At 42.4% G+C, this 25,637-nt stretch overlaps 2 protein-coding genes across 6 annotated transcripts in view; one reads left to right on the plus strand and one right to left on the minus strand.

Annotated features, from left to right (window-relative positions):
- Positions 1-25,227, plus strand: part of LOC6554820 (furin-like protease 1) — a 128,313-nt gene extending 103,086 nt beyond the window's left edge. For 4 of the 5 annotated variants that reach the window (XM_015153780.2, XM_026976057.1, XM_026976055.1 and 1 more), the window contains exons 5-13: positions 13,195-13,440; positions 14,955-15,083; positions 15,149-16,023; positions 16,086-16,259; positions 16,314-16,432; positions 16,577-17,707; positions 18,363-18,529; positions 20,492-20,567; positions 24,289-25,227. In XM_015153780.2, coding sequence (XP_015009266.1) covers positions 13,195-13,440; positions 14,955-15,083; positions 15,149-16,023; positions 16,086-16,259; positions 16,314-16,432; positions 16,577-17,707; positions 18,363-18,529; positions 20,492-20,567; positions 24,289-25,016 — 3,645 coding nt within the window. In that variant the 3' untranslated portion in view covers positions 25,017-25,227. The remainder of the gene's footprint in view (positions 1-13,194; positions 13,441-14,954; positions 15,084-15,148; positions 16,024-16,085; positions 16,260-16,313; positions 16,433-16,576; positions 17,708-18,362; positions 18,530-20,491; positions 20,568-24,288) is intronic. The other variant, XM_026976058.1, reaches the window with a different exon arrangement.
- LOC6554819 (NADH-quinone oxidoreductase subunit D) lies at positions 11,280-13,060 on the minus strand. Its single transcript, XM_001981764.3, has 2 exons — positions 12,805-13,060; positions 11,280-12,750 (listed from the first exon to the last, which is right to left on the minus strand). Exons 1-2 carry the CDS (start codon positions 12,995-12,997, stop codon positions 11,372-11,374), a joined length of 1,572 nt encoding a protein of 523 aa, XP_001981800.1. The 5' UTR covers positions 12,998-13,060; the 3' UTR covers positions 11,280-11,371.
- Positions 25,228-25,637: the final 410 nt, after the last annotated feature.

The raw sequence follows: 25,637 nt of genomic DNA on the forward strand, positions 1-25,637 counted from the left end.
TTGTATGCGAAATATATTTTGCATGGGCCCCACTTCTGCTCTTTCACAGCCGAAAGTTGAAAGAATATTTAGTGCCTGGCTATAAACTGAACAATTTGCTGTCAAATTATGCCTTTGAAAGGCACAAGTTGGGCATGGCTGCGTTGGTAGGAGCTACAAAGTGTCGTAAAAAGCGCATGAAACTGTGGCAAACACTTGAGGCAACACACAGGAGCTCCCCAGAAAGTATGCAACATTTTCGGGCGATTTTATGGCTGACAAAGGAAACTGCTGAGCGAGAGGGGAGAAGAGACAGGCGGAAATGAGATGAAAACTGGACACCATGTTGCAAGCTATTTATTGAACAGCAGAGGGGCGGGCCAGGGGGCAGGGCGCAGATGCATCCACAGAGGGGCGGAGATGCACTTAACATGTGTGAAAAATGCGTTCAAGGCAAAAGCGCCCAGAGAAGCTAGCTCGACCAGGTATTAGTGTGTGTTCTCCTTATTCAGCCTTTGCACTGCAAGAAATTGTATGTTATGTGATCATGAAAATACAAATTTAACATACCAACAGCCCGTTGCTTAATGCATTTTATTTAAAGCACTTGCAGTTTTTTCTACTTATTGGTTAATTAAAGTTCAAGGTTAATTAAAGTTTTTCATGATAAAAGCATAACATTTGGCTCAGTGTACTTTCTTGCCGCCTTGTTTTACCGCAACAATGCGTTTATGTGTACGTTGAGGGTATTTCGGTTCTGTTGTTTCCTCGGGCTTCGTTCGCCTGGCAAATTGCCATAAAAAAATGTTTTCAAGCGCCACAAAATATGCAACACTCACTCTGCACATGCACATGCACATGCACTTGTGAATGCGAGTGTGCCAGTCTATGTGTGCATGGGTGTGTGTGCCCCATAAACTATGTTAAAATGTTGCGCATTGCATTTTCTTCGCGAATGGAACTTTTCGGTTTTGAATTAAACAACGCACGTATTTCACACCTGTCAAGCAGCAGCATCATTCGCCCAGGTGAGGCGATATGATGGAAATGTGGAAGGCTGGCTCAAAAGCTGCTGCCTGGGGGCTGGCAAAACGCGTTTATCCATATGAGTGACAGACAATCGTGAATGCCAGAGTGATAAATGAGCGATAATTTGGCTTTGGGAGCAATGCGGGCACTGAATTTAAAATGAAAAACTTTAAACTTAACTGAAACTCCACCCAATTGTGCATTTGGTAATGCAATGATTTAAATCCACTGTTTATCACTTGCGTGCTGTGTTTACCAAGCACTTCAAGCTCGAAGTTTTCAAGCGCCGCGTCTTCAGGCTATTAACTGCCACCCAGCAAATTGAAATCCTTGTTAACACAGCCATACGCACATGTTGAATTCACCTAACTGCAACTGTGCTTGTAGGGATTTATTTCCAGTTTTTGTTACCTCCAATGGAGTGATGGAGTGAAGTGAAGTGCTATGAAATTGAAGCAAGGAACCCCAGTCCCTGCACTGCCTGCATTTTTCCTCCTATTTTCCCCATTCTGGTTTTTGCACTTTTCACCCAACACACGCACAACTTTCACTGATTGTTTAGACTGCCAACGCGTCGCCCCTAACTATGCAACAAATTGTTGATGCAGATGGTAGGTAGCAAGGGGTGGAATCCCATCCGGGTTTACTCACTTTTTTGGCACTTGACTTGACAGTTCACCCCTGCACTTTCCTTCCTGCACTTTCACCTCTTGCAGCCTTACTTGTGTTTTAGTTTTCCAAATAGGGCTGCCGCATTGAGGGCAAAACACAGGGGAGTTGGGCCCATGAAGTGGGCTGTTGGCTAAGGAGTTTGTGTTGAGAGCAACCGCCAAAACCGAAAGCCGTTAACTCGAAGAGACTGCGATGGTGTTGACAATGTTTTAAGTGCTTGTGTGGCAGCTTCCCTCGATTTTTCCTTCATTAAATTCCCCCCATTTCTCGCACAGACTTACCATACTCACTTGGTCTATCTATTTTCCAGCTATTTGGAGCCTTCCTCTTCTTAGGTTTTCCACATTGCTGCGCCGCGTCTGTGCTTATTTACGCAAACATAAATTTCCGGCTTAATGCCGGAAAACTTTGCTCATCTTTCATACTCGCCTATTTTTTCCGCATTCTCAGCCATTCAAGAAGTTTGCTTTTAGCTCAGTTTTATTTCCGTTTATTTGTACTGTGTTACTTTCGAGGCAGATTTTCGTCTAGACGATAGAATAGATAAGAAGGGAAAATACGCGCAATAAAGGGTATTATTTGCACTCCGAAATATTTACTTTACACCAAACTATTTAGAATCCTATGTTAATATAGATTATCTTCACATATAATTTGTTTTGTAGTCAAAATTATTTTTAGCTTTCCGCACCTCGTTATGCTTTTATGTTGCAGTGTACCTCACATGCAATGTGTACGTAAAGCCTTAATTTCCCTTATCGCCGCTGGACAGAGTGTGGCATAGACAATTTTGATGTTACATAAATCTGAACCTTTCCTTTGTAGCATCAGTATCTGGGTTTTACTCTTGTTTTAAAGGACCTGTAACGAAGGACAAACTGCAGGATTGCAATAGTGTGGGAGGTCTTTGTGTGGCCAAAATTTAATTAGTGTATAAAAAGTAATGGATCTGGATAAGCCCTGCATTGTATTTTACCTATAAATTTGAATGTCTCACTCCATAAATACTCTCATATTCCCTTAAAAGCATAGAATAGACAAAATTATGGTTCATGAGGGAAAAGCAAACATTTTCAATAGCTCGCATTTCTCCATTAGAAGACCACCCCCTGCATAAAATGGATATCCATACCTCACCACCAACGAACGAAAAAAAAAAAAAAACAAAAATAGAAAAGAAAAGAAAAACAATTTCGTACTTTTTCCTTGACGTTGCATTATTGGAAACCGTTCCACCACTGCACAAACTACCCCGAAATATGAAATGTGAAACAAAGATGCGAAGCACCTCAACAAATTTTGATTAATGCATTTCAATAATAATAGTAGCCCCACCCCTCACGTTCATCCTCCGGCTGCCAATTTGCAATTTGTTTCGCATTTGCACTTTGATGGTTTCATTTTATGGTACCAGGGGTGTGCCACTGATGATTTGCAATATGCCACAGAGTCGAGGGCGAATAAAAGGGGAGTGCAATTGCTGAAATTTGTTACGCAGCTACTTGCGAATCCTGGCTGAAAAAAGTTTTTCAATCATGACACGAGATTGAATCTGGCCTTTTCTAGGACTGAACGGGATGAGTAGCAAACTCTTTAATGCTGTGCAGCATATTTTCTTTCGATCTTCATCCGCATCCCCATTTTGGCCATCATTAATTGTTCCTTTGTGGGCAAAGTTTTTGGCCTTTCCTTCACTAACAATTACATTCTTTGCCATGCATAAGTTTAAAGTAATTTAACTTCTGACGAGCTTTTCCCTTCCACCGAAACAAGTCGAAAAAGAAAAGAACGCGAACTTGGCCAACTCTTTTCATTGTTCTTTTTGGCTCTTAAGCGTTTTCAAATTGCAGGCCAACTAAAATAAAAATTGTAAAAGTTCGGTGAAGTGTGAATTGATTTTTCAAGAATAGTTCTTAAAGCAAAAGGGGAAATTATTAATATATACATTTTTTTCTACAAGGATAGTGTAATATTTTAAAAGTAGGCTAAAAACTTTCCGCTCAGAAAAATTTAAAAAAAGTATTAATTAAGTTCTTGTACTCATGGCTGAAACAAATTGCTTTGTACTCTCCTTTGGACCACTTGGCGGCCCCTCAAGAGCGAAACTTATCATCCCCCTTGCCCCGAAAAACCCCTTAAAACCCCATTAGCCAGCGTAGAAACGCGCAGAAAGCACAGAATTCCCATGGGCGGCAATTGAAGTTGAGAAAACATCAGAGCCAAAAGCCCACTCAGACCGGAGTGCCGAGTGGGGGGTGGGGGGTCGAGTGGATACCTCAGATCTGAACATGCGTTATGCCATATAAATATGGGGGACCTATGACCTGCATTGACACGTGCTGGCATCCCAGCCAACCCATTCCGCATTGTGTATTTATGATTATTGTTATTGCGCCACTGTGTGTGTGTGTGTGAGTGTGTGTGTGGGGGAGAAATACATACGTATGCGTATATATTTATTTGCCACCCGAAAATCCAGCCCCACCAGCCAGCTTCCCCCTATTTTGCGCACCTGATGTTGTTTTTCCTGCTGTCGAAGTCAATTTGTGTCACGCTCCCAACGAAGGTGGCTACGGAAATAGTTGAAGACAGGAGGGGGGAAAATTCGAGAAAATCAAGGAAATCAGTCGGAAAAATCATAGGCGAGTACGAGAGCATGGAACTTTAAATTATAAAATACCCTAATATTTATAAATAACCCGGTAATGTGTATATTTAACTAAAGCTAAAGAGATAAAGTAATAACTTGTTTTCCCGAGAGATTTAGTTTGCAATTAAAATACAATCTATGTTAAACATATAAGAACTTTCTTATCCCAATTGTAACCCAGAGATACAATTTCTCCGTGGGAACTTTTTGGTAAATTTCTCAACTGGCATTCGAGTTATTTATCCTGCACCCTTGCTTTTTTCATTTGCACACCTTGGTGTGCCCCGTTGCCAGGCATTTCAGACTTCAAGGTGCAATAATAGCTCCCATCTGCACCGATTCCGCCTGTAAATTTGCCACCACAGAGCCCAGAAGTCATGTGGACGAGCTTTGAGGTATTCAGCATATTTCGAATATGTTTCCCATATTGCATAGCTCCGTTTTGTGGTGCAATCAGGGGTATAGATTGCGTTCCTTTTGAGCGCCTTTAATGAGAGCAAACTGCAGGAGAAAGCGATGCGAAACCAATTACCAGGCTACGAATTCAAGACAAAACCCCCCATGGAATCAGCATCCAGGAGGAGGAACCGAAACCTAATTTCAATCAATTTGGCCTAACAAGCGACAGATTGCCAACCTAACGAATCAATTTGATTTCCCAAAGAGACAAAAGAACTCCGATGTAGTTGTACGGCAAACGACAACAAATTTCGCATTTCATTACAAAACTAAAAGGCTGCGCAAGGATACGGGCACCAAAGGATTAAGGGGGCATCTTCCTAAAAGCTCGACATTGGAGTTTCTCCGGTTCGGGACTCGAAAATAAAGCAGCGGTAGCAAGTGGCATCATTACTCAAGCAAATGGGACCATCATCAGTCGATGGCCGGCGATGTTCCACCCAGACAACAAGTGCAATCAATTTCCAACAAAGGGCGATGCAATGCAATGCGAATGCAACCAACTACATCCATTTCTCCCCCCCTTTTATTTTCCCACCCAACTACCCTTAATCCATTCGCTCATCTGCATGCAACTGCCTTGTGCCGCAAATGCTGATGTTGCCACTTGAAATGCAAAAATATTTGGAAATTCCCCGATTGCATTTGGGCCGCAGTCGAGCCAACTCCATTCGAACAACAGAAGCAGATATCTTGATGGTGCTGTGAATGGAATCCGAGTGCGGTTAATGAGCCACTGCTGAGTCTCAAAAATGAAGCACCTAAGCTGTGGCAGCTTGCTGCATTATACTCGTACTCTTTCAATGGGGTTTGGTCTGGCTTTTTGTCTATTCCAAGTGCTGGAATTCTGGCTTGTGGTTTTTCACTCGAACAATTCGATAATTTCACAGCTCAGCAAGCGGAATTTGGGCACTCATTAGGTGAAAACTAATCGCTTAATCTATTAAACAGATATTGTAGCAGGAGCTTTAATGAAATATGGCATATTTATGCGTTTTGCATATGTAGAAAGTATTTAACTCTACAGTAAGCAATACAACTCCCCTTTAAAAGGTAATAGAATATTTTTTTGAGTCAACCCTGTTCTGTAGGCCCAGTGGAAAAATAACAGATTGCAATTATAACCTTTTTTCCCATTATCGGTCAGAAACACGACCGAAAAAGGAGCAAAAGGACCTCTGCACCTCTTTGCTCTCCTCCGAAAGCCAATAAATTTCGTTTGCTGTGCGTCGGCTGTTTGCCAAAGGACATGCAGGTTGATCCAAGACTGCGAATGACCAAAGGACCCCTTTCCTTTTATTAAACAGCCAGCTCACGTCGTTCCCCATCCGCCAATGCAAATCGAGGCCTTTTATTTGTCCTTGCTCCTTGGCCATACAAGGAATCCGCTTTAAACATGAAACTCTTTTTCGGATCAGTGCAGCGGCCATGGAAGTGATTCGTCAAATTCCGCACTGCCATATATTACGAGAGGACATTTTTTGGAAAAAGGATGTCGTTTGTTTACAGGACTGCCAGCTGAGCTGGCTCTCGGGTTTTGTTCAACAACTTTTCGCGAGAAGTGGCCTCTTGGTGGCCATCCATCTGGAGTGATGCGTCTTTTATTGGACATCGGATTGGAAGTCGGATTTAAGGCTGCGATGAACGATTTAATCCACCTTTCAGCATTTAACGGCTGCAATGAATAGTAATGGCTGCTGTTGTCAATTCAATTTGAATATTAATTTTCACCTGGACAACCGGTAAATAGCAAAGTGATTCGATCTCATTGGAGACTACTGAATGGCATCAATTAAAATAAAACTCACTTTTCGCCACTGGGTGCTGTTCTGGCCATGTCATTAATATTCCGTAGCCAGGCTTTGCCGCATAATTTAAAACCAAAATGATTTTATATTTTCAATTAATTTCGAACAATAAATCGAGGTACGAGGCTTACCTATGAAAATGCACACAATTAAATTGCTGCATTAATTTGAGAAAGGCTTCGTATGCAAGTGAATCGTTAATCATGGATATGATTAATCAAATAAATTGCATTTCGCATGCAGTGGCTACTAAAATTGTAAGTGCACAGTGCACTATATTACAATATTACCTAATTATTATGCACGAAATATACGAGTTTATGATATGAAGTGTATTTTAAATTGCCTTAAACAACTTGAGAGAGTTTCTTCCATGCGTTTTCGAAACCCAAAACGTCTCATCATTTGCAATCGAATATTCTGCCATCTTCATTAAGACATCTCTAGTTTGAGGCTATGGTCGAAGATTCCACAAAGGGTAAGTATCCTGGATCAACCCCGTAAGATACAGATTTGCGAAAAGATATGTATTGCTCCCCCAATTGCCATAAAAACCGAGAAATTGTGAGGGGAAGTTCATGCCAGGAATTTACAACAGCTGATCTCCTGCTTTATTAAATTTTTTCCTTTGCTACCCTGACGGCCGGTCAGATTCGGTTTTGTATCTTACATTCAGCTACCCACAGGGGACAGTTTCGGCAATCCGAAGGGTTGGCTGCCCCACCTGATTGGAAGTGCAAAAATACGAGAAAAACACTGAGGGAAACCATGTCATAGTATAGTTACAATCTCTCCCATGGAAACAATTATGTATTTTCGGGATACACGAGATGGCCGAACGGGGGTAGATTTTCCTTGGCCAGCCCTGGGGTATCACCTTGTGGAAAGCTGGCATATGCGAGGCGTGGGAGGGAGTGCGACTTTTTGTTCATCCAGCCATAAGTGTAGCCCAGAGCTACTACCCATTTCAGTCTTAATGCATGGAAGATCATAATGAGGTTTGACCTATGGATAAAATGGTTTCGCCACTCCAAACAATGCGCGTACACCGAGAGGCAAATAAAAGCCACAACATGGCATGTAAAGTGCGTGGAGTCTGACCCGCAATTGTTTGTCGCAAATTGTCGCCATTTTCTATAAATATTTTAACAAAAGGCTGGCAGGGAAAACTTACGGCCGCCACCCGGAAAAACATATACGTTTTTATGGCATCGTTGTGCTGATGAGGGAAACAAAAGCCAGCCAGGTATCCAATGTACATATGCAAATGGCAACGTTGGTACCCAAATGATTGGCAAACAACTCGACATGGTTGTGGGATTTCAGCGAGAGTGTTTTGTGCCGAAACCCAGGGATGTACTCAAGAACCGAACGTAAGAGGGCTTGAAAAACCATTATAAACCATTTCTATTTGTTGGTTTATATTTGCTATGACCATTTTTTGGTCAAAAATTGCAGTTAAAATCTATTGCTGAAATTTAAAAAAAGAAAGAAAACAAGTTCAATCACAAAAGTTGGTCTCTAAGATGATCTGTATTATTTTAATTCCATTTCTTTGTATATTACCTATTCATTTTCTTTTACTCAAACATGTCAAGTGCATAAAGGAGTATCAAGTGACGGACAATGAATACACATATGTATTTGCATCGCGTTGGAAAAAAGCCGACCCACAGCAAAATTGTTAAGCCACCATTTTTTCTGGGAATGATGTTTAACCTTTTCGGAGGGCGATCCCCAGCAGGATGCTCGTCTTCCCCACCAAACCAGCCAACAAACAAGAGCCTACTCCGCTGCTTTTGACATCTTTCACAGCTCCTGTGTGACAGTTTACAGCTCTCGTAGTTTGTACCTCAGCCCATGGACTTGGGGCTCCGTTCGCTGCACCTGTCAGCGCTTTTAACACTGTGTAATATTTTGCAGCATGCAAGCGGCCAGATCTCACATCCCCAGCTTGCACACTTCCGACTTCCTTGGCCCGCCCACTTAATTGAAAATCCAAACTGCATTTCCTTCTTGACGCGTTGGTGGGTTGGTGGCTGGTTTGTTGGCGGTGAGTGCTTGTGTGCGAGCTAAATTAATTAGTAGCTAATGAAACGGGGCACATATTTATACAGGGCTGCTTCCTGTCTGGCTGTCACTAGGTGCAGGTCCTGTGCCACTTTCTGTTCGCGACTCTGGCGTTCCATCGATGCCCCAAGGCCTCCAATGGCGACGGCGAAAAATTAACCATTTTCAATGGCAATTGAGCACATTGAGGTTGTTGTTCCCTGCAAATGCAGTGAGGGAAAAGCCGTAGTTCAATTTGCAAATAATTGTATCTAGCAGCTTCGCATCAGGCTAACGTATTTCTCAGTGCACGTATTAATTTAAAACCACACTCAGCTGACATTGCTGCCAATGGCTAAGCCAATATCCCTGGTCCTCCTACGCTCGTTCTTTCACTCGCTCGGAACAGCCATTTATCAGGGAGTTCCCCGAGGTGGCCTGCACCAGCGCGTTGATTAATTAAATTGTTGACAATTTTAGAAGCTGCCATGGAGTGGGCATTATTCACAGCTTAGCATATCCTTCTTTGCCTCTAAACGATTTGTTGCTGACAATGTTTGCCATCGTTTCACTGCCTCTTCTATATCTGCTTTTTTTCTTTTTTTTTGACAACGAACCAAATAATTAGCTTCATGCGGTTAGGATCGCTTAACTTGGCCAATGTGATTTATTCTTTAGTATATTACATTTTATACTTCCCCTATTTACGTCAACAAACTACGCATTATGCAGTTAAATCATTTGCTTAATATAATATTTATTTAAGGCTACTGAAAGTAGCATCCTGGTCGGAGTCCTTGATTGAAGCGTTGGCAGCTTGACTTCCATAAGTCACTTTTAATTGAAACCGCATCAAAACAATTAAAACTAAGCCAATTGCCAGTCTGGCCCTCGGAGCACTCAAAACTGATCCTATATACATATATATACGTATATCATTTGCTTTTTTTTTTGCTAAAATGTGGATACCCAGCAGACTGCGTGTTTGTGAGCGTGTGCGAGGTATTAACTTAACTTTTCCACCCAACTCAATTAAAATGTTAGACAAAATTGCATATGCACAAGAGCAGGCAGCAAGTAAACAAATCCAAGTGTACATATGTGTGTGTGCTGCATAAATTAATAAACTTGATAGAGGGCGCGCGAGCAGGGGGCGTGGCACCACTCGTCGGACATAAAAACTAAACGAGCTTTGAGCGCTGGGCGACACGTACGCAGAGAGTAGCAGCAATTAAAATTTTAGTAGTTGCCCAGCCGTGCCAACAGGGGGTTAAGGGTGGGGATAGTGGGGGTTTAAGGGTGGGGGATAGTTGGGGAAGGATGTTGGGGTCTCAGTCTGCTGCTGTCGGCGAATATGTATGCCTCGCCTATCATCCTGCGCCATTCAACAGCACGCATTTTTCAACAAACACTGGAAAACATTGGGGGCAAGTCTGACAGCATCCTTGCTCCTGCTTTTAAAGCTTGGCAATTTCAAAATAAGCTGGTCAATTTTATGTACGAGTATATGCCTCTTACTCCTAGCAACTTTATTCATTTCATGTATGCCATTAAATATGAAATTGTTTCTAATACATATGCGAAACTTTTAAGGCATACAACTTGTTCAGACCTAAAACTATACATCCCAACGAAAATGAAATGCGGAACGTGTTTGCAAAGCTGGGGAAGGGTGAGAAAGTGGCAGCCGGAAGGAGAAAGCCTCTTCCGCTGTTTGCCAAATCGACGGCGACATCCTGCTGTGGGCCTAAATAAATTGTGTTGCATACTTTTATGCGTTTACCCGCGGTAGCAAACTTTGTGATGACTTTGGCATAGTCCTTAATGATGTAGCAGTATGTTTTTGGGTGGATGTAGCTTCCTAGGAACTCAGAATTTCGCCTACAATTAAGTCCAACTTAAAACACGCTTATTCACACAGCAGTTATGGCAAACCTTAGTGGGCGAAAGAGAATGGCGGCTGGAATGTATGGCAATCACCTCCCAAATTGGTCGAGTTCCTGTGGCTGGCCAAAACAATGTGGCCCAACTTTACGGCCCAGTAGTTGCCATAACTAATTCTGTCAACGCTTCTGCACAACTAATTGTAATTGTAATTGCAAAATAGTTTGACTCGCAGTCGGCTTCGTGTGCAGCCTTTAAATTGCAATTTGCCAAAGAATTTAGCACAATGAAATTCAATTAACAACAAAGCTCACACATTCCCACACACACACACACACACAGCTCTCAAAACTGCGGCAAAATCCCAGCTACTATTTTATCTCACTTACACAGGAACTGGCGGGAAGAGAGATGGCAGATAGCGAGGGAAAGAGACGGAGCAGCTTATGTCATGCGTCACTAAATCAGAACAATTTTGCACAAATTTCAAAAATAATAAAAGCCCATTTTAATTACACTCATGCTCTGGACTAAAATTATGTGTGTGTGCTCTAGACTTTTACACTTGCAGAAGAAAATTGGCTTAGATATTAACAAATATGAATTTTCATAAACAAACTAAATTACTGAATTGTATTTGGTGAATAATTGAATTTATTAAATATTATATTTTCTAGGCTTTTTCGGCCAGCATTTTTCTATACAAAAAAGTATAAATTTTTCCGAGTGTAATTGAAATGACTCGCTGCTTAAATAGCTTTCCGTTTTATTTGGGTTTTGGGCTTTGGTTCACACACATAAAGGGTCTATAATAAAAGTAATGGAAATTTCAAAACCCTGACTAACGGTCGATTTCGCCAAAAACGATGTCCAGTGATCCAATAATGGCCACAACATCGGCCAAAAGGTGGGCTGGTGCCATTTTGGCCATGAGGGCTAGATGGGCATAGGAAGCTGGACGAATCTTGCAGCGATAGGGACGCGATGAGCCATCGGAGATGAGGAAGGCTCCAAATTCGCCTTTGGGCGATTCCACGGCACTGTAAGTTTGTCCCGGAGGCACACGGAATCCCTGTGAGAAGTGCTTGAAATGATGGATCAGATCCTCCATGCCCTCCTTCATTCTGCTTCGCTGCGGGGGGCAGATCTTCAGATCATCCACCTTGATCTCACCCGGTGGCATGCGGTCGATGCACTGCTTGATGATATTCACCGATTCGCGCATTTCACGCATGCGCACCAAGTAGCGATCATAGCAGTCTCCATTCGATCCCACGACCACATCGAAATCCATCTCATCATAGGCATCATATGGCTGCTGCTTGCGCAAATCCCACTTTACGCCAGTGGCCCGCAGAACGGGTCCAGTGCATCCATAGTTCAAGGCATCGTGTGCGGATATGACGCCAATGCCAATATTACGCATACGCCAGATGCGATTGTCGGTCACGACGTCCTCCACCTCATCCAAGCGGTCGTTGAACTGGTTGATGAACTGGTAGAGATCGTGCAGAAAGCCCAGAGGTATATCACTGGCCACGCCCCCCGGCCGAATGTAGGCGGCATGGAGACGAGCTCCCGAAGCTCGTTCCGAAAACTCATACAGCTTCTCACGTTCCTCGAACAGCCAGAAGAGTGGCGTTATAGCTCCGCAATCGAGCACCGAGGAACCTATGGCCATCGTGTGATTCGTGAGCCTCATTATCTCGGAAAACATGGTGCGTATGAACTTGGCCCTGCGTGGAACCTCCACATTCAGCAACTTCTCCACCGCCAAGCAGTAGGCCAACTCATTGGCCATGCAGGAAACATAGTCCAGCCGATCGAAATAGGGCAGTGCCTGAGTATACGTCTTGTACTCGATCAGTTTCTCGGTTCCGCGATGCAGTAGTCCAATGTGGGGATCGGCATTCAGTACCGTTTCATTGTCCAGCTCGAGGATCATGCGGAGTACTCCGTGTGCCGCCGGATGGGCGGGTCCAAAGTTGATGAGCTTGGTGCGAAAACTACGATCGACGGGTGGAACCTTTTTTCCCGTAAAATTGGGGCGCTTCTTCCACTCGTCGCCCTCGGGATACCAGACAATGTATTGTTGCTTATTCATGAACTCGGGATCTGGATACCAGTAGTGTGTGTCACGAGGCTTGTATGGCGGACCGGGAGGATACAGCTCATCCCAGCTGGGGTCACATTCCTTAACTTCTGGCTCTTCGCGGCACTCTTAAATATGCTCCTTATGAGTTTACCAGGAAGTGAGCGATCTGCATTGCTTACCTTCTTTGTTTGATGAAAACACGCGGCGATTGAATAGTTTTTCCAAATCTGGTCTCTTGAAGGTGGACTTTAGGCCCTCAAGGGTCAGATACTTCTCACTGAAACGATTCTTGTACGCCTGAAAACGTCTAATTTCGCTGGCTGTGAAGAGCTTGTCGGCCAGCTTGCGAATTCCTTGCATTCCGCCAGACATGATTGCCAGAGTATAAAGAAATTATTGGCTCTATATCAACTTCTTTGGAAAATTAAAAATTTAAACAAATGATCTGCCCTTAGTTTACTGAGAGGTTACGAGCAAGGATTGCTATCTCCCAACATTCAGATTACTATTGAATTTAAGTGTTAGTTCGTAAACAGCTAACTAATCGATGAACCCATCATTCCTTGCAGATCTTCGATGATCACTACCACTTCGCACATCACAAGGTCTCGAAGCGGTCGCTCTCCCCCGCCACGCATCACCAAACTCGCCTGGATGACGACGATCGCGTCCACTGGGCGAAGCAGCAGCGGGCCAAGTCGCGATCCAAGCGGGACTTCATCCGCATGCGACCCTCAAGGACCTCCTCGCGGGCCATGTCCATGGTGGACGCCATGTCCTTTAACGACTCCAAGTGGCCTCAAATGTGGTATCTGGTAAGTGATCGAAAATGCGAGCAAACTCAATACCATTCTTAGAAAATATAATGATGTTTGCACTGTTTTGATGTTTCAAGAACTCAACCATAAGTATAACATATAATTTGTAGTTGAATTAGAAACAATCAGATAGCCGTTACTCAGCTAGTGGAAGTGCAAACGAGAAATTTCTGGAATCTCGGTTGAAATTCTACAACAAGACATCTGAAAAATTACGAAAAAAACTAAAAAAATAAATTTATAAATTTGAATGCACATTTTAAGAGAAATGCGCCAGAAACATTTAGAGGTATGCCACTTCAATGTCCGATTAAGATAAGTTGAGTTATGGAGTATAGAACTTGTTAAGAAATTGATTATCTACACTGAAAGGGATATATTTTTATGTTTATTCGTATACAAATTGCTACTAACTTAATCTCGAGCTGTAAGTAATAAAATAATAATCTATTATTTTGTCATAATTATCTTAGTGAGTGAAATAGTGAGGTTTTTAAAGTGAGCAGTAAAAATTGTCTTGAATAAAGCCTGAAGAATGTTTAACTTATGTTGGAACACATAGTTATTGCCGCTTTTAATATTTGTTCGGGAAAAATATTTTCTTGTAGCCCTATAATTCCCAACTAGTTCTGGCGCAGACTGTAAGGCATGTCTTCTAATTTGGAGTCAGAAAATATGTCAAGTAATCTTTCTTGTATGTGTAGTGTATGTGTAGTGTATGTGAAGTGTATGTACCGGTGTATGGTATGTATGTTTGCATGCATATATGTATGTATGTATGTATGTATGTATGTATGTATGTATGTATGTATGTATGTATGTATGTATGTATGTATGTATGTATGTATGTATGTATGTATGTATGTATGTATGTATGTATGTATGTATGTATGTATGTATGTATGTATGTATGTATGTATGTATGTATGTATGTATGTATGTATGTATGTGTGTTGTATGTATGTATGCATGTACGTATATATGTATGTATGTATGTATGTACATATGTCTTCTAATTTAGAGTCACAAAATATTTCAAGAAATCTCTCTTACTGGTCGAGCAGTGTTCGACCCCAGTTCGACACTAGTGTTCTTAAGTGTGATTACTTCTATATCACATTGGCATCCCTCTTGAACAAATAACCAGGCAAATGTTATTCATACAAGTGTTTGAAATGTTATAATATTTATTTTAAAATATTTATTCTTAATTTCTATAACATCATAACATCAAAAAAACTATAAAAAATTTAAAAAAATGAATTTCTAAATTTGAATGCAGATTTTTAGAGAATTGTGCCAGAAACATTTAGAGGTATGCCACTTCAAAATCCGATTAGGATAAGTTGAGTTATGGAGCATAGAACTTCAGCCTTGGACATTTTTTTTACTTTCTACATTTCAGCGCTAAATGAAATGCTTCCTTCCTACTTTTCAACCAATCTAGTATACCCATTAACTCTACCAATAACAGGTATAATAATATGACTAAAATATAATGTTATTCTCAGAATCGTGGTGGTGGCCTGGACATGAATGTGATACCCGCCTGGAAGCAGGGCATTACCGGCAAGGGCGTGGTGGTGACCATTCTGGACGATGGCCTGGAATCCGATCATCCTGACATACAGGATAACTACGTAAGTAGTGAGATTGGTTAACAATATTAAACCCGTACTAAGCTAGCATTTAATAACCTTAACAGGATCCTAAAGCCTCGTACGATGTGAACAGCCACGACGAAGATCCAATGCCGCACTACGACATGACGGACTCGAATCGCCATGGAACCCGCTGCGCCGGCGAGGTGGCAGCCACCGCCAACAACTCGTTCTGCGCGGTGGGTATTGCCTACGGCGCCAGTGTGGGCGGAGTCAGGATGTTGGACGGAGACGTCACGGATGCGGTTGAGGCACGATCACTGTCGCTGAATCCGCAGCACATCGACATATACAGTGCCTCCTGGGGACCCGATGACGATGGCAAGACGGTGGACGGACCCGGGGAGCTGGCATCGCGCGCCTTCATCGAGGGCACAACCAAGGGACGCGGCGGCAAGGGCAGCATCTTCATCTGGGCATCGGGCAATGGCGGACGGGAGCAGGATAACTGCAACTGCGACGGCTACACGAACTCCATCTGGACGCTGTCCATCTCCAGTGCCACGGAGGAGGGCCATGTGCCCTGGTACTCGGAGAAGTGCAGCTCCACGCTGGCCACCACCTACAGCAGCGGCGGGCAGGGCGAGAAGCAGGTGGTCACCACGGACCTGCACCACTCGTGCACTGTCTCCCACACGGGCACCTCGGCGTCGGCCCCGCTCGCCGCTGGCATAGCCGCCCTGGTGCTGCAGTCCAACCAGAATCTCACCTGGCGCGACCTGCAGCACATTGTTGTGCGCACCGCCAAGCCGGCGAACCTTAAGGACCCCAGCTGGTCCCGCAACGGGGTGGGGCGGCGGGTGAGCCACTCCTTTGGCTACGGATTGATGGACGCCGCCGAGATGGTGCGCGTGGCCCGCAACTGGAAGACGGTGCCGGAGCAGCAGCGGTGCGAGATCAACGCTCCCCATGTCGACAAGTACGGATGAAAATTGGTTAACCCCTTTGTTCTCGTACTCATCCCAATTCTCTAATTGCCAGGGTCATTCCACCTCGTACCCACATTACCATGCAACTGACGGTTAACCACTGTCGATCGGTCAATTATCTGGAGCACGTCCAGGCCAAGATTACGCTTACATCGCAGAGACGCGGAGACATTCAGCTCTTTTTGAGGTCTCCCGCCAACACCAGTGTCACGCTCCTAACGCCTAGGTAAGTGGAGCAGATGGTAGCCACCGTTCTACTGCTAATCCACTTCATCACCAGGGTACATGACAACTCCCGTTCCGGATTCAACCAGTGGCCCTTCATGTCTGTGCACACCTGGGGAGAGTCGCCGCAAGGAAACTGGCAGCTGGAGATCCACAACGAGGGTCGCTATATGGGTAAGTTTCCGATCATTTGCCCAGATACCACACATTGTGCCGTCAGATCGATGCTTTAAACCTGTAACGTTTTACATGCTGCGCTTTTGTGGATCTCACCACCGATTCACCCACTGAACACCCCATTAACCCACCGGCTTGTAGGCCATGCTCTGCTCAGGGAATGGTCGCTGATCTTTTATGGCACCACTCAGAGCATTGGTCCCAACGATCCGATCTCAGTGCCCAGGCCCAGTGGTTCTGAGGCCACCACCCCGAATAGCAGCAGCACCACCAGCAATCTGCATCAAGCCTATTCACCCCAGTATCCCCGCATTCCACCCAATAACTTTGGTAGCTCACCCTCGGGCGGGTCCAAGTTGCCCCTGGGCAAAGTGCCTCCACCCAATAAATCCAGCTATGTGACCAACAACCCGCTGCTGAATTCAGCACCACCCAAGCAGGGTTACCAACAGATTTCAGCCACCTATGGTGTCATATTGGGCAAAGCCAATGGAAAGGCTAACAATAACAGCAAGGAGAAGACCAACACCAAGGGAAACAAGGGCAATGGAAACAAGGGAAAATCCGGCGGACCGGGCGGCAACCGCAAGGAGCAAACCACCCAGAGCACCATCATTCAGACAAGCACTAGCAAAAACAAGTACTATCGCATCTCGCAGCAACAGCAGCAAAAGAGCAATAAGCAGGACAGGAATGGAGTGCAGACCCAGCGACCCAAGGCCAATTCCGGCGAGAAATCCTATGACGAGAAGAGTCGCAAAGTGGTGGGTGAGATTACGGCGAGTTCCGGCAACGGATCCATCAAAGCAGCCAAGCAGGTGAAGGAGAGTACCACCTCCTCGACGAATTCCCGCATACCCAAGCTGTTCGAGCGCTACGAGAAGATCCAGGCCATCTTCCCCGAACTAGAACCCTATGAGAGCAGTTCCCCCAAGGGAAAGCCTAAGCAGGCCAAGCAGGGAAAGCAGTTCGAGGTGGATCTGTTTAGGCCCACCACTGGGGGAAATAGTCGCCAGGGCAATACGAAGAAATCGCCATCGGTGCCGCCGCCCTCGCAAACGATGGCCACCCTCTCCATATTGCCCATACTGCCCGCCGGCGGCAGTAGCTTCCTGCCCGATCAAAAGATTCTCAAGAAACAACAGCTGCTGATGGCCGCCGCCGGAGTCATGGCTCCTGCCCAGGAGGTGGAGGTGGAAATGGAGGAGGTACCGGCGACTCCCGATTACGAGGCACGCAAAGACCACCGAAAGGAGGTCAACGGAGCAAATGGTAGCCCATCAAATTTCGGAACCACATCTGTTGCTTTTTAGTTTCATTTAAAAGCATTATTTTTAATATTTTCATTACGCCACCTTCCATTCATTAGTATTTTTGAGTAATCTTAATCTTTTTGAACTATAGAAAAGGTAAACTGACCTATTGACTTGGTCGTGTTCGTTTTCCGCGTCAAAATTCATTTTCACTTTCTATTTCTTGATTTTCGACTTGTCGCCGTCAATGAAAGTTTGACAGCCACTGAGTGGCACTTTCTTGTTACTTTCATCAATCAAAGTGCAACTTTAAAAGGTTTTATTCGGTTTGTTGGCCATTGGGCCGACTGACATTGCTATGGCTGTCAGCGTAGCAATTTTTCATTTTTATCCATTTTTGCCGAACTGCGATGAAAGTTGCGATTAGCTTTCGGCACTTGATCTGCGCTGTATAACCCTAGTACGTAGATATATCGTTCATATGGTAGATTTATTGGCCCTCCACTTGACTTGTTTGCCCGCCTGCAATCTGCAATATATCATACATTTTATAACATTTTGCGTTTGTCGTTCGCTGTTGATTTTGTATAGATGTATCGATTTTATTTGGATTATTCAGCCCTTGGCTAGTCAGCAATAACTAACAGCATTTGATTCTCTACTCTGCGTTGCAGCACAAATCACGCAATGGGATTTGATATTCTACGGCACCGAAACGCCCGCCCAATCCGCGGACGTGGCCAATCCCAGCCAGTCGAACCAGTTCAATCTGTACGGCAACGATATGGCCCACAACGACGTCGAGTACGATTCCACTGGCCAGTGGAGGAATATGCAGCAGGTGAGTTCCGCATCCATTGTCTACCTGTGAAAATCCCATGGTGCATGAGCAGCTTAATCGACATATACCTTTTGGCTACAGTGAGCGTTTGCATACTGGAAGATACAGATACAGATACAGGGCTGGTTTTCTATTTTAACTTATTAATTAATGAATTAAATTAAATGTTTAGATTACAATGTGCTTTTAGCTCATTTCTAATTATAATTCTTAGCAAAGAAGGCAGTACAGCCTTGGCTGTAATCATACGCTCCGTTGCCCTTTTGTTCTGTTTATTTCTTGGTCTTGCAGTGCCTTGTAGATGCTTTGTCCAGGAGCGAGGAGCTCGGTAGTGATCTGAACCTGCGTGCTTGCATGTGGCTAGCTTGATTAAGGCTGCAGTCAGTCGCAGTGGCTTGCAAACTGTGCTGCCTGGCAGGACTCTAGTTCTTTGGCAGGTAGCCTGTTTCTCGAGCTCGCTCGAGTTCCAGTTTGTTTATTTTGATTTTTTATTCCCCCCAGCATGCCCTTTGTTGTTAATGTACCAAGTTGCCCAGCACGCGCCAATGCACAGCAGCCAAAGTATGCAAAGTACTCGCCCAATAGCGCTCATAAATTTGCAAATACTTAGGCATACACTGTCAGCAGCTATCTTTTGGCCTGTTTGCCGCACTCCTGCCTCCCAGCCACTCCGTAACCAAGTCACCATCCGCCAGCATCTTAATTCCGCTTTTGGCAGCCGTTTTTAAGGCTCGTTTTTGGCGGTGGGCCAAGAGGCAGTGCCTCTGCCAGGGACACCAGGACATCGGGGGCACAGCGAAAAACTATCGCAGGCATTCAATAGAAAGCCATTTTGGTTAAGACCCCTTTTACTACATTGTATTTGACCATTGTATTTGACCGAAAACGCATAACCTTCATTTGGATAGTAGTGTGATATATACATTTTGTAAGTACGAGTTGATACGAGTTGCTCTGCCATTTTTCTCCGTGTGCGGACTCGGCATTTTTCTAAACTTTGCCTACGTTTTGCAGCCCATGGCAGCCTGGGCTGTATTCAAGTATTCAAGTGCACTTTTGCCCCGGGCAGGCAGCAATTTTTAACCTTTTGGCACCTATTGTGCTTTAAAAGCGTTGCCGTTTCCCGCTGCCGCTAGCCGGCCAGCAAGGGAAGTGCGGTAATAAAGGCGAGTGCAGTGACCTTAGTTTTTTGCGCCTCACCGCTCCTCCTGGCTGCAAAAAACTTTTTGCATAACAAACACTTTTCCAGGCAGAACCGGCGGTGGAAACCCCTTTGAAAGACCCTCGTCCCTAGCATTTCCCTACGCTGAACTGGCACGCGACGTCATTGCATGTGAACTTAGATAGACTTGGACAGACCTTTTCGGATGGGGCAGCTATAAATAAGGCCAGACGGAGCCACATACATAAGTGCTTAAAATGCCAGACAGAACGGCAACATGCAATGAACTACAACAACTGGAATCGAAGGGGGCAAAACTTTCAGCCACTTTTGGCTGGCCAAAAAACCAGAGGCACCGACTTTCGACTTTAAGATTGACTTAAATGTACCTAAATCCTCGACTTAAATGTATTTAAACTGCTTGTATGCACTGTGAATGACATCAACTTTGCGAATCTCTAACTCGTTTTCAACTTAGTCTGCTTTTTATTAATAAATCGTATTAGATTGATATTTGCTTGTTAGTCCTTTAAATTGGTTCTTACCACAACTGTCATTGGAATCTGCACTTAGTTAGATTATCCGCGTATGCTACTTGTTATTAATATTAATATTCGCAAGGAGATTTGATCGAACTTAACAGTTATGTGTTAAAAGAAGTTGAACCATGCCGAAAGTAATATGTTTAAAACGGTCTAGCTACGACTGAAGCTATCTTAACAGCTTGTACCATTTTAGACACTATCTCTAAGACTATGCAATTGCCCATCTAAATCCAGCGATATCCTCTTCCATTCCAGGTGGGCGAGGTGGACATGACCCGAGATCACAGCAACACCGCCGCGTGCCTTAAGTGGAGCGATCGCAAGTGCTTAGGTTTGTCCTTACTCTTTTTTATGATCTTGCAAGTCTTCTTTCTAAACTTTAAACATGCCAACGACAACAACAACAAGAACAAGAACAACATTATCAAATGCATTAGATAATTTAGTAACAAATGACGGACAAACATTGAAAATTGGCACCAGAAAAGAAACAAAATTGAACTGTGTAAAGAACGAAAGAACCGAAATGAGATGAAAAGCGAACAAAGAATTTCCATTTAAAAGTTTGATGGCAACAGTACGAGAAAAAGTAAAAGTAAAAATAAACAAAAAATACAAGTAATTTAGAGTAGGCGTGCTGTGGAGTAGGAATCACTACAAGTCCAAAAAATATACATACTAAAAATTTTGTAGTTAAATTTAAATGTAAGCCTAGTTGTACACAACGACACAAGCAACACACACACACACGCCAACACACGCACACGTATTAGGGGGCGTGGCAGGGCAAAAAGCAAAGGTTGTTCTTTATTGGGTATCCTTTACATTTTGTTTGTCGATAAATGGGACGCACAAAGCAAAAATTTTGTATTATTTTAGTCGAAATGCAATTCTACGCAGCTATATACAAACGTATCCTAAAATATATATATATTATACACAATATGTTTAAGAGTTTAGTTGAAATTTATTTGTACGATTCGTTTTTATTGTTTTCGTTTAGACTGTTTGTGTTTGTTTTAAGCCTGTTTAGTTTGATTTGTTTTTCCCATGGTTTTTTCCAAATGCTTGCTTCCCATGTACACAGGAAAAAAAGAAGATCGCTTTTGATCACTCAAACTTCTTAATGTCAAGACAAACTTTTCATGTCCTTCTAATCCTCCTACTTATTCAAATTTACATTGTTTTGTTTGTAATTATTAATAGCAGATCTTTTTGATCTATCGAATTGATCTTGAACATACTGCCTATATTTTCCTGTGTATCGATCTGTATGTATATATGTGTACATGTAAACTAAATGCATTATTTCAGATATTGCCAAGCCAGCCAAGTAGTCGCGCCACAGTTTGAAAGGCACTGTACGCAAGCTTAAGCTTTTTAATTGTATTGTTTGCCTATAATTTGAGTCCCCTCCTTGTTTATTTGATTTTGTATAAGAAATATTGTTTAATGCCATGCAGCCAAACGAAAGGAATGTTCAGCAGACACAGCTACCACTGCAGTTTAGAGTTCATAGTAAAAGACTGTTTCTTAAAATTAAAATTAAATCTTGGACAGCGGTAAATGATTAAAATGGGTCGCTGGAGTGAAAAGATGCGAAAAATAAAAACCAAATCTAAGTAATTAATGGAAATATTTCTAGATTGTAAGGCGCTAAGCAAAGCAAACCACTTTTGTATCAAAATAAACGAAAACAAAACGAGAAATTGTCATGAACGTAAACGTGACCAAGTAAATAATATCCTAAGGTGTAGGGGTGAAGCATAGCGTAATAATTGAAAAGTAGGCAGCAACCACTAAACAATTAAATCGTATTTATATTAAACAATTTATAAAAAGTTCCTGCAGTTTTCAACATAAATCTAAAATGCGAACCACACTAATTATTACAAATTTACACTTAATTGCCGGTTTATTTTGTCCACAATGCAAACAAACACTTACAAAACATATCTTTGTTACAAATTTGTTGCTTACTTAAATCATTATTATTAAACACAAATCAAAAGCAAATTGAGTGCAATAATTATTATTAAATCTATAAATCTGTATTAAGCAACAGCTAAATTTAAATGGTTTCGTTTCTTATCAAACCGACAAACAAAAACATATCATTTAATATTTGTTTCATTTCGGAACTAAGTACAAAAGTTTACTTAACAAATTCTATACAAAATTACTTATCTCCTTTTGTGATTTATATTTCTATTTTATTGGTTTTGACTTAGAAAATTATTCCCAATATCTATGCATTTTCGTTGTATGAATAATCATATCGTAACTGCACAATAAACAATACAAATATAAATGTTAATTTAATAAACAAGTTAATAGCGATGTAACGAACAAGAGGTGGAGTATCTTTTTGTTGTTGTTGTAATTAGCAAACACAGAAACACACACACTCACAACACACACACTTACTTAGCCAGAGCATAAGATATAAACAAAGTAAAGCTAGCATTTCTCTATCTGCATTGACAAGCAATCGAAAATAGTTGAATTAACCCCAATTCCTCAGTATACATGTACTTTACGCACTAGCAGCGAACAAAGCCGAAAATATTAACCAAGCCAATACAAAAACTTACAAGTATTTGCCGAAAACTTCGGCAAGTGCCCACATAAATTATGTTTAACAAATTTCCAAGTGAGTTTGGTTAGGAACACAACAAGATTCTGCTCCGTTTCCAAGTATTCTGTTGTTCTGTAGCGCACACGCAGTTTTGGTACTTATTTATCTTCGAGGGCCAGAATACACTGGAAACTAAACTCTGAAGCATATTTCTATACTCTAACCACTAATTAGAGAGAAAGCCAAATTAATATGTAAGCTTATACTAAACACAAAACCGAAAAATTCGAAAGATAAAACAAACAAAAAAATGAGTAAAGAAAAACTGGTACTAGGGCATGGGGTAGAAACTAGAATTAAAACGTATTAACTTTAAAGCCACGAAATTGTAAAATAACATTGGAACAAAAACACTAAATTAACGCTTGCAATTAGTGAGAGGAAAATGAAACTAAAATGCAACTTTTTTAAATGTAAAGAAGCGAAACTGAAATTAAACACTTAAATTTAGTGACACAACCTCGTAGGGATGGTGGAAATTGAGAATGACGCAATTTGAAACTCAATACAATTTTTTATGTATGTTTGTGTATATATCTATCTACATAATATCTATATGAGTAATAAATAAATGCATTGACAACGTAAAACCAAAACTCCTTGAAGCCAATTTATTTACAACAAAAAACGCAAAGCAGCAAGCGAAACATGCTCAAAAAATTTAATAAATTTGATGAAGGAGCGCTCACAAATTACCATTGAGGTTTTGAGATTGCAGACAAGGTGAGTGTGGCTTCATCCCAACTTTTGTTTTGTTTTACTTTTTGGTTTCAACGGAAACTTTAGTTTCGGCCTAATTTCTGTAATTCGTTTAATGCGTTACGTTGCCTTTTTAACACAATAAAAACCCACATTTTCATGTCCATGGTTAGTGTTTTTACTGGTGGAGGTATAACAAACATGCCTACTCTGCCATCTTTTATCGCACACTGGCCCTTATGATTTTTTCTATTATTTTTTGAGCATGTTTTTCCTGCTGAGCTTGCTTTAAAAAAACCCTTACATTTTTGGTTGCGAACGGATGTGTTTCAGTTTCGAAGATTTTACATACGCTTGTATAAGTTTGTTTTAAAAATATTAAAAAAATATATATGTTACGCTATTTAAAGTTCATTTGACATAAATTATTATAAAACAACAGCAGTAGTACTGTATTTAAAAATACTCGATAATTACAAAACGTATTACTCATTTAATTGCTTGTGTATTTCCTTTGCGTTATTTTCCAATCTCAACTCGCACAAACATTGCTCAATTTTCTTCGTTTTCGTTTCACTAAGCTTTTGTAACAACATTCTAACCAACTATTTTCAAACTTTCCTTTTCGCAAAATCTGTCGCTGAGGTAAATCACTTGCTAGCCGCTTTGGATTATAAGTAAATACTTAACATCAATCTTCTCTAACTTTCCACAGAGTGCAATGAATCCGCCTATATGTTTGAGCACCTGTGCTACGATGTCTGCCCGGTGCACACATATCCATTGGACAAGTTCCAAGCGGAGGAGGATGAACTGGATGACGAGGTGACGAGGGGTCCGGTTAATCCCTACAGCAAGACCGCCACGGCTCATTCCCCGTTGGTGTCCAACAACATAGATGACAGGCAGGATCCTCTGCAGGCGGAGGATCGACGTCGTCGCAGTCCCCTGACGCAGCTGGTGGAGGTACCTTCTCGGATCTGTGCCGCCTGCGATCGGAGCTGCTTGGAGTGCTACGGCGCCCTGGCCTCCCAGTGCAGCAGCTGTTCTCCGGGCAGCCAGCTGCGTAAGATCCTGAACGAGACCTTCTGCTATGCCTATGTGGTGCGCAGCACGGGCATGGCCAGCGTGGTGGATATATCTAAAATGGACGACAAGGATACCCAGCAATACCTGACGGGCACGACTGTGCTGCTCCTGCTATCGGTGATTTTCACCCTGATGGGCATTGCAGTGGCCGGTGGAGTCGTGTACCATCGAAAGGCCATGGCTCGATCCAGCGAACTCTACTCCCGAGTTTCTCTATTTCCCGGTGACCTAAGTGACTCTGACAATGAGGACGAACTGTTCACAGCCCACTTCCCAGAAGTCCATAAATATCGAGATGAGGAGTCCAGCAAGAAGATCTCAAATAAAGATGAGATCAGCCACTTGGTACCCTGAATAATCAAATTAAATTATTAGTTAGGTCATGCATTTAGCCATCCCCATAACCACCAGAAATATATATAAACATCATAATCGACGGACAAACACATTTTGGTCTATATTTTGTTACATTCGACGGCATTACTGCTCCTTTATTTCAAGCCAAAATAGATTAAAGTATTAAAAGAAAAGAAAACTAATTATATGCAAATTTTATGCCTTAATAAAATGATTTTAACTTAGCTGACACTATTTAATTACCTAATGAAATGCAGGTGAGTCACTGTAAAATTGATAACGAAAATGATCACGACTTTTGTTATTAAACAACTGCTGCTCGAAACTTTTTGAAGTGGTATAAATCACCGATTTGGCAATATAACACTTCATGTAAAGATAAGAAACTGTTGCATTGATATCACGAACTTTCAGATTGCATCTGAAGCCGTCCTTGACTTTCAGAAGTCACTTGTTGGGATAGACCTATATTGCTTATATGGATGACTGTGAACTGCAATCTCAGCGGTAACAACAATCAATTAGCTAGTGGAAAATATAGGAATTCAGGTGGAAGCCCTGCCAGGCTTATCAGACGGCTTATCACCGGCTGTCTAAAGTGTTCTCCCCCAGTGAGCA

Source organism: Drosophila erecta, unplaced genomic scaffold (assembly GCF_003286155.1).
Source record: "Drosophila erecta strain 14021-0224.00,06,07 unplaced genomic scaffold, DereRS2 tig00000000-arrow-pilon, whole genome shotgun sequence".
NCBI lineage: Eukaryota > Metazoa > Arthropoda > Insecta > Diptera > Drosophilidae > Drosophila > Drosophila erecta.